At 39.7% G+C, this 13471-nt stretch overlaps 1 protein-coding gene across 4 annotated transcripts in view; it reads left to right on the top strand.

Moving 5' to 3' along the window:
* agrn (agrin) overlaps positions 1–7327 on the top strand; it is a 255636-nt gene extending 248309 nt beyond the window's left edge. For all 4 annotated transcript variants that reach the window (XM_042408571.1, XM_042408572.1, XM_042408574.1 and 1 more), the window contains 3 exons: positions 1650–1874; positions 3982–4085; positions 6997–7327. In XM_042408571.1, coding sequence (XP_042264505.1) covers positions 1650–1874; positions 3982–4085; positions 6997–7157 — 490 coding nt within the window. In that variant the 3' untranslated portion in view covers positions 7158–7327. The remainder of the gene's footprint in view (positions 1–1649; positions 1875–3981; positions 4086–6996) is intronic.
* The last annotated feature ends 6144 nt before the right edge of the window (positions 7328–13471 follow it).

Below are 13471 nucleotides of genomic sequence, written 5' to 3'. Positions count from 1 at the left end.
CACTCTTGAGAAGCTCACTCAGAATTTGAATACATATAAGAGGTAGATAAAACCCCTCCATTTACAAAAAAGACTCAGCAACACAACAGAAATCTATGAAGTCAGTGGTGTATATGAGAGTTAGAACGCTGTGCGCCGGCGTTGTTTTATTCATGATATATTCAGCACTTTTAATAACCTTGACCTTATCACTGACAAGCCGCTCCGATGGAGATTTATTGGTCCCTGTAAGCTCTTTGAGGGTTTGCCAAGAGAGGGTTCACTGAGCTGTATTTGTGATTTTTTTTTCTCTCTCTATGGAGGAAAAAAAAAATGATACTCTTAAATCATACTCTTTTTTTTTTGCTGTTTACCTCAGCAGATTCAGTTAATCAAGGGGGTCAAAGTTTCCAACCTAAGCATGTTTCTGAAGGAGAAAATCAAGTTTGATTCTGGATTCTTTCCCCACTTCTGCTGAGGTGAAACAGCATTATTGTTGGCCTGAGCTGTCAAAGTTGGCTTGCCTTAGTCAATGTACTCCAAAGTTAAATATCATCCCACCGCTTCTACACCTGATGTTCTTCTTATTCTTGCCCATCAATGAATAGAAAAAACACTGAGAAAATGAGAAAATACTTCTTACAGTGTAAGGAGAAGTTCCCTCCCATTTCCTGTCCTGTTTGTACTCCCATGAGCTTCTGTGTTTGCTATGCCGACTCCTTTGTCTTGTTGTCTTTGTCTAATCTTTGTCTCCAGTTCTGTGTTGCTGTTGTTTTTGGGTTTTTTTTTGTAATCCATGTGTCATTGGTTCTTTGTTGTATGTGTCCTCACCCTGTCTTTGTCTTTGTGTTTAAATATCCTTGAAGAGGTTGAAAGTATATCAATTTGGCAGATGTGCTGGCAGTTGCACAGATGCTGATTGATGACGTGCACACACAATCGTACACACACACGCAGGCAAACTGAAGGTATGATTCTCTGGATGTCTACTGTATCTCTGCTGGGGACTCACAAAGAACAGAGGGACTTTGTTAGGGTGTTTTATGCAGGCACGAATGATGTGTGATGGTGTTTGTGTGATGCACACATACAGTAGAGGCACTTCACGGTGTGTATTTTCTCACACGGCGGTGACAGTGACGTACAGTGCCTCTTATGGATAGATGGAAGTCGCCTAGTCTCCGCATCCTAATCACCCCTGCAGCTGCAGTAGTCAAGAAACTGGAGATCAAACAGATGCCTAAACAACATGCACACATTCTCACTCACTCACACACACACACGCACACACAGACATACACACACAGCAACACAGGAAGCCCTGAACAGCAATGCAGTTCAAGCTCAGTAGGATGTAGGAAAGCTAATAGTAAAACAGCCCCCTGCTACTCTTAAACTCAGTCTGCATCCTGATTCTCCTCAAAAATCACTGTAGCTCTGTTAGTATGAGGCTGTAGAGCTCCAGCTACAAAGCTTTCTGATTACAAAGAACCACATGTCACGCTTGAATCATGGGTGATGTACCTTGAGACAACAGTAGAGGTCCCTTGCTTCACACATGCAACTACAAGATAAAACCACCTACTGAGCTGCGTCAGCTACGCCAAAGATTAGAACTCTTTTTGATGAATTTAATCAAAAGCTAACTAGTGTATTTTCTGTTCTCCTAGTGAGAAGGCTCTGCTGGTGAACAAATTTGAGCTGAGTATCCGGACGGAGGCAACTCAGGGCCTGGTGCTGTGGAGCGGGAAGGGTGTGGAGCGCTCAGACTACATCGCTCTGGCCATCGTGGACGGACACGTCCAGATGACGTACGACTTGGGCTCCAAGCCCGTGGTGCTGCGCTCCTCCGTGCGTGTCAACACCAACCGCTGGATACGCATCAAGGCCAGCAGGTAAGATGGGAGATGGCAGGTAGTCGGGGATCAGGAGTGAAAGCTTTTACAGTTAGATCAGGATTATACTTAATCCATATTGTATTTGTGTTGCCGCAAACTGTGTGATCTCTTGCACGAATCCTCTGCTACACAGCGATCCCCTACACCGAGATGACTCTGATTAGTTTCAGATTAAGGTTATTTTCATGCCTGGTCATGCATGAGAATGACACACTGCGCATCAAATTGCTTAGATGCATTAATGAATGTTCAGGAAGGAAGAACATGTGGTAACATCTAAACACATATTGGCATATTATAGGAAATGTACACAGGAAATAAATAAATGACTAAAATAAATTCATGAGAACATGTATGTGCATACATTATACTAATTGCATACACTGATTCTATTTAAAGACATTATGGTTGTGGACATACATGCTAGGGGAACATGGGGTGAAAATTAGCTGCTGTGCTCCTATTAACCCCCCACAGTCAGTATGCGGGGCAACTTTATTTATATAGGCACCCTTTAAACACATGGGCAATTCTAAGTGTTGTACATACAGTAAGGCAAATGCATTGAAAAACAATTTTAAAAAAGAGAATAAAATGAGATTTAAAAATACAGTAGATAAAATAAAACAATAGGAATCATTATAGTGCAATATTCCAGTTCTTGTGAAATAAATTGTGCTAACAAATTAGTTTAGCAATATGCACAGTATGAGCTGAAATAATGAAGGGCTTAAAAAGTAGAATCCAACACAGGAACTCTCTTTTCAAGACAGGTTGTCAAGCTCATGCTCTGATCATGTGAGTTGAGTATATTCCCATATTCTCAATCAAAATTACAGTTAATCAAATTACCACAAACCCGAGGCTGCACAGTAAACCTGGAGGTTTTGAGGCCCCTGGCACAGTTGCCCACTTTCCCCACTTGGTAATCCATCCCCTGTAGACATATCGTACATTTTTGTGCACAAACATATACCCACAGTATGTGTGTACACTCACAGCACTTTACTAGCACCTGTGCAATCTAATGCAATCCAATACAACAGCTTTGTCATAAATTCTACTTTTATGAAGCTTATATACTTTTACAAAGGATAGTCAGTTTTTGTTGACACTGTCAGAAAGGTGATAATTCCACTTTATGTTTATTATTGAGGTCGTAGTGGGTGGTGGTTTTGTACTGAACTGCATTATATTGAAAAGTGTTCCTAATATTTTGTCCAGCCTATTAACATACATGAGGGGGGGGCAAAATATTAGGCAATTAAGGCAAAGCTGGATTGCATTAGATTGCACAGGTGTTCTTAATAAAGTGCTTGGTGATTGTATATACAGTAATAAATAACACTAGTTTTAATTTAGCACATGGGTAATCATTCCAGGTGTAGAAAGAAGCAGAGCATGCAATAGGTTTTGCACACAGTGACGTCATATTAATGGATTCCTTCATTAGAAACAAATTAACTGCCTGAAAATGACTCATTTAACATCTTTCATGTGATCTCAGCCTTAGTGCTGCTGAACATTTACTTTCAACATGGCTGTGAATGGGGGATAATTAGATTGGTTTCATCATGTAAGGCAAGAAAAATCGATCCTAGAAAAGCCGCTACATCCATTTCAAACAGGGATTTGGCCAAATTCATCCAGGGCTTACAGGGAGACCCCATGAGTTGCTGTGAGACGACATAATTTTAGATGCTGATGATGGTGTGAATCTCAGCATGCGGCGTACAGCTCACATTGTTACATAGCTATCTGTGTTTGCGGCTTGCCTTTAATGACACTCTCTCTGTTGGAAACCTTCTTTGCTGGGTTCAAATTAGCCCCCTCGTCACAATTCTTAAGTGTGTGCTAATACTTAGTGCGGAGCCACCTAAAATGAATGAGGCTCTCTAACAACATCTGTTAGCTGGTAGACAGACACATTTAGGACGCTGCTTGGCAAAGGAAGTTATGTGAGTGCTTAGTGTGCTGGCAGTAGAGCAATGGAGTCTTGATGCTTCAGATTAAATGAAACTGCAATTTACAGCTATTCAGTGTGACATGCATGCATCAGACTGACTCGCAACCGCACGTCTCTCTTTTTCTTTCTCCTCCTCAGAGCACTCAGAGACGGCTCTCTACAGGTTGGCAATGAGGCAGCGGTAACAGGGTCATCGCCTTTGGCAGCAACACAGCTGGACACAGACGGAGCGCTCTGGTTGGGTAGGTGCCCACGCGTGTTTAAAAAAAAAAAAAAAAAGATTCATCATTCAGACTTGAAAACGTGCCTACAAATGCTATACATCAAGCCAGGGGAATACTTGTAATTCTGTAGTACTTTTTCATCTTTGTCACTGGTAGAAGACTGCCAAAAATGAGCAATGAACTCATTGGCATTGCAGAGGATAAGCAAAGTCCCTGGCAGGGGAAAATGATTGCAGTTTGTCCAAAAAAATGTCTAAGCCTATTCAGGTATTGAGTGTAGCAATGAAAGGCTATCTGACTAACTCAAAAGTTGTCTGCTCTCTTGAATTGAAAATAACCAAAGTCTGCCTGTTATCTACCTTGAGTTCAATTTGGTCTGAACTTGGCTCAGAGAAATCGTTTTCGAAAGAACACACACGGCACAACAGGATTGAACATTCTGAGGAAATAACATTGAAGACAGGGCGCCGAAATAAAGTCAGACTCTTATTTAAAATGCACAGCGTAAGGCGCCGAAGAGGAAGGTTTGAGAAGGGAAGCAGCCTGAGTGACATTTAGGAGACACGCTGTATGTAAAGGTGCGTTCATGCACTCAGGTACAAACACACACGTACACACAGGGAAGCAGTGCTGTGGAACAGGTGCTGAGCGAGCCCTGCAGCAAGAATACATAATCCTCACACAGGCCTCCCATTGAGAGCCCTTCTCCTTTTTAAATCCCCTTTTCACTGTTCATCATTAATTCATCTGTAACTCGCATGAAATTAGCCCTGTCGATCCCCGATTCGGAGGCGCACAATCCGATTAAAGGGGGCAGGGACAGGGGATGTAAAGAGCTCGACAGGGATATGAACTCTCAGCCCAAAAGATTTAAAAAAAATGGAAAACAGAGAAGAGAAGGAGACGGGGAACGAGAAGGGAAAAGGAGTCAGACTAACATGGAGCAAAGAAAGAAAGACAATGCAAGAGGAGTCTGACAGTGTGGATAACAGGGTGAGAAGGAGAAAAAGAGCAGGGATGGCAGCCAGGTAAAACATCAAAAACAAGGGTCAGCCTTTCTCCCGGTGACAGCAGATCTGATGAAATACTGAATAAAGACGTTTTACAGCGATATATTGAGAAAGAGACTAGTGACTACTTTGGCTTTGCTGGCTCAAAAGAGTAGCTCAAAACAGCATCAAAGGGGAAAAGGAGCCAACCACACACCCAGCAATTAGGTCATCAATTTTCCAAAAAAGGACATTAAGAGACTTAATTAAAAAAAAAAAAAAAAAAGAAATAGGTTTGGATGATTTGAAATAGAAAAAAATGAAAGTGAGAATGAAGTAAGGCAAAATAGAAAGTACAAGGGGCTGAAAGATTTGCTTTGAAGTGTAAATCCATGATATTTTTATATTAATAAATGTCTGTTTTTATACTTTCTGTCAAAAACATATTAGCGAGCCAACTTCTATCCACTTAACGTACGCTTTAAAAGGTCACTTTGCCAAATAAGACATATTTTCTCATTTACCTTTTGGTATCTCACTATGCAGCCTTGGCCTCCACCTCACCACAATGGAGACACATTGGAGTCATGTTGGGTGAACTGGCCCTTTAACCTTTCTGAAGCAGCTGCAGGTTATTTGACAGGAAATTATTCATTTTATGTCCTTGGTTTGTTTGGAGTAGAGGAAGAAGAAGCAGCAGAGTTCACAGCACAGCAATGAGCGTTCAGCACTAAAGATGGAAACAAATTAAAAATAATAAGGATGTTAGGTATTCATAATTTTACACTCTGTCACCACTTTTCATTTATAACACATTTATGAGCTCTTTATGCACCGTGTCAAATTAAAAGAACCTTTTCTCTTGTCTATCTTAGCTTAGTTTTTTTTTGTGGTTGCCATGCTGAAGTCTTCTCCCTTTGATCATGGTGTCATCCTGTCATATCCATCAGCTGGTGTCATCATACCAAATATCAAAGGCTATAATGCAACCTGACAAAACCAAAGAACTGCTTTAGTACCAGAAATAAAATGTTTCTCCCAAAGTATTTCAGGTACAGCTTTTTGATAGCATTTACAAGGTCTAATTTATTCTGAAATCCAAACCCTTATCCTGGTGTGTGATCTTTAAAGGGCCACTCTGCTGATTTTACACATGAAGGCCAGTTTACTAGTCACAGGTTGTATTATGTCCGCGTGGCTCTGAAAGAGTTCTGTCACTTCCGATAAAAGATAATCCTGATGATGTCATTAGGGCTAGCTGCAATTGGTTATATTATATGAAATTTAGGAACCAGCATTTGAAACATACAGCATGTCATGACCTGGTTCAAGTAGCCACAACAAAAGGGAGACACATCAGTGTTAAGTTTTTACAAACAGAATTTATTTTATTAAACCAAATTAGAGAGTTAACTAAATATTTACACTATGAAGTGTAGAAATCATGGTATCAGTAGTGTATGTGATGTATGAGTGGAGAATAGTGTAAAGTGCATGAAAGCAAAGCAAAGAACTAAAGCAGCATAACCAAAACAAATGGGCACCTGTGGGAGAGAGCTGAACTGCAGCAGCAGCAGCAGAGTGGCGGCGATTCAGAGAGAGAGAGAGAGAGAGCTGCACTGTAGTCCGGCTTAAATAACCTGGGAACACACGGGGGCCTTCAGGTGTTCCAGGTTACACTAATGATCCACCTGCAGGGTGAACAGAGATAGGCGAACAGCACAGCAACACAAGATGACACAGCAGGGGTCATTACATCCATCACTGGAACAGCCCTTTAAAGCATTCAGAACTGGCTGCCACTTTTGCCTTTACAGGGCTGAAGAGTTTAGCTTGCTGGAGTAATTATCCCTTAGAAGTTCTTCCTTAATGAGAGTGTTTATGTACAGCACTGGTGCTCATTGATCATTTTATTAACCTCTGCCTCCCACTCCCCTCAGGTGGTCTGGAGGAGCTGGCCGTGGCCCGTCGGTTGCCCAAGGCCTACAGCACCGGTTTTGTCGGCTGCGTCAAGGATGTCGTCGTGGACGGCGTGGAGCTCCACCTGGTGGAAGACGCCTTAAACAGCCCCAAAATATTACACTGTTCCGCCGCAAAATAACCCGGCAGAGACAACATGTTGAGAGAAATGGAGAAAAAAAAAAAACAAGATACCCTCCCACCCGCTCCCTCCATAGCGCCCATGTCTCCTGCTGTAATTATTTTCTATTTTTGTATACTTTTCATCGCTTTTTATATGGAAAGAAAATGAATATGTTGTTTTAATTTTTGTTTTATATATTTTGTTCTTTTTTTTTTTTTTTTTTTTTTTAATCTGCACCTCCGTTCACAGAACATACTTCTTTTTTTCTTTACTGCCCTGGCCCCTCATCTTTTTCAAAAAGCAGGCATCTCTGTGAAAAAGAGATATTTTATTCTTGTCCGTTTTGTTGTTTTAAAACAAACAAAAAAAAAAAGCCTGCTCCTTTTCTGCGCTCATTACTTGAACACTGGTGGACCTCGCTGATGATCTCTGGTTATTGCCTTGTCTTGGTGCCATATCTATCGTCCACATTCCCCCAAGCATGGCCTTTTACATCCATGAATATATAAACAAACATTCCCCCATGAGAGCTGGACACAGTGTACGCTGTAACCGGTGCGTGCAGCGCTTTGATGCTGCAGCCAGCTGGCGTCTACAGTAAAGGAACTCTGCATTCAGCCCCGGTAGCCCGCTGTATTTTCCTAATGGGACTTTTCAGATATCAGTCAAGCTGCTACAGTGAGAAAGTACGCAGTCAAAACCACTCGATCAACTCCCATCTCACAGCGTCCCCCCCCGCCCCCCCCAAAAAAAAGAAAGAACTCTCCACTCGATCTGAATCCCATCAGAGCCTTTAGTTTTGAAATATGACTCACTAACACTGCAACCCAACATGACGGAGAGAGCGCTGCGTTCCACAATGACTCGCATATCATTAGTCATAAGTCAAGACATGAACCATAGACATGAATAAATGTTATAAATATAGAGTATATAAATAATACCTGAGACTGTGAATATGTAAGATGGGTTCTCTTTGGGGAATTGTGCTTCTCATGTACTATTGTGCGTTCGGTTTTACAATCAGCAGATGAACATATGACCACTATAAATGCATGCACTTCTGCAGTGTTGGTTTGAATCTGGTTTTTGTTTGTTTGTTTTTTTATTTCACATTTTGTTCCAAAAAAAAAAAAACTTTGTAAATGGGTTTTTTTGGCTAATGACTAAAACAATGTTCCTTTTTTTTCCTCTTATTTCCACTGATGTGATTTCAGAAACCACAGAGCTTGGTTTATGTTTGCTCATTCCTTGTATCTTTTTTTATTTTTCTTGGGAGCAGTTAGTTTTGCAGGACTTTGAATGGTGCATAATGGGAAGAGTTATTACCATATCTGACCTTAAGGAGGTGCTGAAAGCAAAGACTGAAGAGACGGAGAAAAACAGAAAGGAGGCGAGGAGAGATCTTATCATGGGGAGAGCTACTACTCTTGGGACTGTCCTGCCAAACAACAGTCAGTCGTCAACACAAACAAAAAAGCTTCAAAAAACTCTGCCTGAGACTTAATTTCTTTTTGTATTTGACCCAGGAGCATTCCTGGAGGAATCTGTTTTCGGCTGTTGAGAGTGAGAGAGAGAGACTGATGTTGTTGTGACCTTTTGAAGCCATAACAGCCGCGAAAATGGGAAAAGATGTATAATCCTACATTACTTGCAAATTAACATAGTAACGCATGGGTTTGTATTACTAGTGCGAATTCTGTAACATTCTTTGCTGAACCACAATAAGCTGCGATGACTGACTTAAAGACACTCTTGTTTTGATATGAGATCCTTGGCAATATTCTAAGACAAAATCATGCCTGTTCGTGGTTGAGTATCAAATGGTCTTGTACTAGTTCCTTTTTCTTTTTTTAAGTTCTTAATTATGTTTCCCTTCTGAAATCATCCAGCGACCTGTTTTTGTACAGCCCTGCAATTTTTAAGTGTAAATTTAGCAAATGTGTGATCTGTGGAGGTTTATGTTTTTAGTAATATACACTGGAACCACGTCTGACTTGTCTGTTCACCCACACGTTGATATACTTATGTACATGGGGGAGGGATAGCCCTAAAGCTATAACTGTGTTGTGCATAATCAAGCTCTTGAGTGTCCACACCAGATCAGGAAACCCTTCTCTGGTTGTCTCAAGACACATTTAAATTCCAGCACTCACTCTATTAACCTTAGACTGGTCTTATTTTACCACACTGTTCTTTCAATTTGACCCATGCAGGTGGTAACACTTAATAAAGGAGAGACTCCTGTGTATTTGGATGGACTCATCCTACAGTATGGACTCATGAACAATAAAGACAATTGCAGTCTATGGTTTGGGTGGAAACAATGAATTGCCTTAAAAACCGGTCACCTCGACTCTAGGTGACAAAGACGTCATCCATACAACCGTTTCCTTACTTTAGCCAGTGTATTAGCCTCATCCCCATAATGTAAATGAGCAATACATAATAATAATAATCTATTTTCTGTTCCTTATTTATGTCTACATGTGGATTACCCTCCATGTCTGGCCTCTGTAAACTACTGTCTGACTGCGCAAACCTCCTCAAAGGGCAGTGCAACGAGTAAAAGTGGCATGACCCGAACATTACTAACTTTATGACCTTTGTCTTGTGTTCCTACCACCATGAAATAAAATGTCAACCAAATGGAGCCCATTCTTGTCAGCCGTCTCGATTCTTTCATCATTTTGATTTATTTAACATTTGAAAAAGGAGGATAAGGATAAGGCTGATGTATTTTCTGCATTTTCCTTGTTATCAACAAATTCTGTCAAAAGAAAACCAAAAATTTGTTAGTTCGTCTCTCATTTCTTTGACTTTCCTATCCTGTCAGTGGGACTCATCCCCAAGCCCATTAACTGAATTTGTAACTCTTTAAAAACATAACTCCATCAATGTAGAGTTTCATTTGTTTATGAATTGAATTAATTGATTATGTAGTTTACTTTAACAGCTGCAGTTTTTAGTAAAAGTTACTAAAACAGGAGTAAATAGTGCGTTTGTTTGGGACTATTTTCATCTGCAGATTAATATGTTTTTGGTGCAACAGTGAGTATTTACAGCAGGATGGTGTATGTGGGGTTGACTCAAAATAATCTACAGTGGCCATGTTGAGCAAGAAAGTTCACTCTTGATCTTGGAAACAGCAGTTTAAAAAATATTCTTAACTCAAGGTCTCAGTTGTCAGCATATGACCTAAGACACCAAACACCATCCTTGAGCAGAGACTAACTGAACCTAGACACTTAATGATAACTGAGCCATCTCCATGACAACCAAGCACTCACATCTGCTGAAAAAGACCATGAGATGCGGTTGAAAGCGCCAGAAAAAGCTTGAAAGTAACCAATCATAAAATGTTGCTCAATCTTAAGTTTTGAAACCTCCAAATTGATTATTTCATCAAAATAATTATTTTTGACATCAACAAACACCAACATGATAAAAAGAACTGACTTTACTCAGTTTGAGAGGCTGATTTTTACCTTCAGCTGCCATGCTAGTCAGCTAGCTTGCTGAGTTAGCACATTTATTACCAATAATTACTATTAATAATTATTATTAGTGACTTAAGTTATTTTGACTTCTTTAAAATGAGCGATGAAAGCCAAAATTTTAATATGTAAGAATATGAGATACAGGCTGCTAACTGTTGATGCTAACTCTACCTAGTGCTAACTGGGTTTGTGTGTGTTTAACTTTATAACTTGAGTCCTGCAGCAGAAACATTGATGACAGCAACATTCAGAGCTCAAACTCTGTCAGAGACCCCAGTTTTTCAAAAGGGAAGTAAAAATAAAAAGAAGTAAATTTGGGAACAGAAAATGAAATGAAATGAAGAGAAATAAGGACAGCAGCAAAAAACAAACAAACAATCAAAAAACAAAGCAGAACAAAGAGAGCAAATATAAGCAAATTATTGGAAAAATGTTTTTAAATTATTTTTTTTTGATTGCCTTGAATTTTGGTGTTGGTACATCTTGATTAACTGTATTAGCAGTTCAAATGTCAGTGAAAACCAAGTGTACTTATTTCTAAATGTAACCCTCCCAATATGTTTGAAAAGGGTTTACACCTGAATTCATTAACAAGCACTGAAAAAAACATTAATTATCACCCTGCTAAGTGACTAATTATTCATCAATAACCATAATAAATATATACTTACTTTGATATTTTGTGTACCTTAGACCACATTTAACTTGCAATGTACAAATCATTTTTAGTTTAAAATAGGCACAATGTATCTATTTTATTGCTTATGATTAACAGAACAGGCAAATAAGACCATGAGATGGTCTGACAAACAAAATAATTCCCAAAATAACTTATTGTTACATCTGTTGTGTTATCAGTCAAAGTTGACCACATATACTTCCCTATGAAAAAAGGAGAAAAGTCAATTTGTTCTCCTAAAACAACATTTTATTTTGGTAAACCACACAACAAGCGTCATCTCTGGCATGGTGTGTGTGTGTGTGTGTGTGTGTGTGTGTGTGTGTGTGTGGGTGTGTGTGTGTGTGTGTGGGTGTGTGTGTGTGTGTCCGTCATAGGCTTCTTTTTCGGACTAAAGACAAATTTCAAAATTTAAATTTTCAAAATAAAAATGATAAACATGTGTTTTATTGTATTCAGTAGGCCATTGTAGAGGATGTAATGAAGCCTTGTTTTGATCAGAAAAAATTAAAAGTACGTTTCACACATCTAAATTTGAAAATGGGTCAAATTTGACCCAAACACTATAGGAGGGTTAAAACATGCAGCTCAACTGTTGTCTGTGGCCAAATATTGTAAATTATAACTCCCTTCAGTAGTTCATACATTGATGATGATTGACATTTGTATATTTAAACAAAATAAGACTAATTTGCACTTTTTTCAATAAAATCATCACTTCCTGTCAAGCCTTGGCAGATAGAACCTTGTAATCCCAAACAAAAAGTGAGTTCTCAGAGTTGGAAGGTATCTGAAAATCACCTCAGCATAAAAAAATGCAACTTTATATTATATTTTTAGAGTACATTAAGGGTGTCTGTTATTTTGACAAATAAAAGAACAGTACTGTATATCAGTTTTGCTAACTAGGATGTCAAAACTTTGAACCTCAATAACTCAAAAACACTAATTCTAAGGGGATGTTATCTTAATATTATATTAGCTAATGTTACGATTATTTTGTCAAATTCTTGATTATAGCCTTGAGTGTGAAGGAGAGAACTATAGCATTATTGTATTGTTCTCATATCTTTTTCCGTTTTATTGTATTAAGATAGACTTGAAAAAATGAGTACTGTATTGTACTCACATCTTATTAATGAAGAATAAGATATTTTATTCCTGTCTAAATCAGTGATGGGACACTCATATACAGCTTTTTTAGTAAGTAAAAGAGATAGTGGAAGGAAAGAGAGCTCACTTAGCATTTTCTAATGCTCTGTTTCTAGGTTTGGGTCAGTTGAAATTGCAATAATTAATGTGCAATTTGGAGGGAATTCACAGCATCACTTTTCTTTTCATTGTTAGTTTCCAGACACCTGCATACACCGATCAACCACAACATTAAAACCACTGACAGGTGAAGTGAATAACATTGATTACCTTGTTACAATGGCAAGGGGTGGGATATTTTAAGTAGCAAGTCAACAGTCAGTTCTTGAAGTTGATGTGTTGGGAGCAGGAAAAATGGGCAAGCGTAAGGATCTGAGCGACTTTGACAAGGGCCAAATTGTGATGGCTAGACAACTGGGTCAGAACATCTCCAAACGGCAGGTCTTGTGGGGTGTTCCCAGTATGCAGTGGTCAGTACCTATCAAAAGTGGTCCAAGGAAGGACAACTAGTGAACCGGTGACAGGGTCATGGGCATCCAAGACTCATTGATGCCCACGGGGAGTAAAGGCTAGGCCATCTGGTCCAAACCCACAGAAGAGCTACTGTAGCACAAATTGCTGAAAAAGTTAATGCTGGCTATGATAGCCAGTGTCAGAACACAAAGTACATCGCAGCTTGCTGCACATGGGGCTGTGTAGCCGCAGACTGGTCACAGTGCCCATGCTAACCCTTGTCAACCACCGAAAGCGCCTACAATGGGCCTGTGAGCATCAGAACTGGACCATGGAGCAGGGCCTGGAAGTCTTGGAAGAATGGGCCTGGTCTGATGAATCACGTTTTCTTTTACATCATGTGGATGACTGGGTGTGTGTGTGTTGTTTACCTGGGTAAGGAATGGCACCAGGATGCACTATGGGAAGAAGGCAAGCTGGTAGAGGCAGTGTGATACTCTGGGCAATGTTCTGTTGGGAAACCTTGGGTCCTTGCATTCATATGGATG

The sequence above is a fragment of the Thunnus maccoyii genome, chromosome 4 (genome assembly GCF_910596095.1).
Source record: "Thunnus maccoyii chromosome 4, fThuMac1.1, whole genome shotgun sequence".
Lineage (NCBI taxonomy): Eukaryota > Metazoa > Chordata > Actinopteri > Scombriformes > Scombridae > Thunnus > Thunnus maccoyii.
The sequence above is the reverse complement of the archived record's forward strand: the minus strand, read 5'-3'. Positions and strand labels throughout refer to the sequence as shown.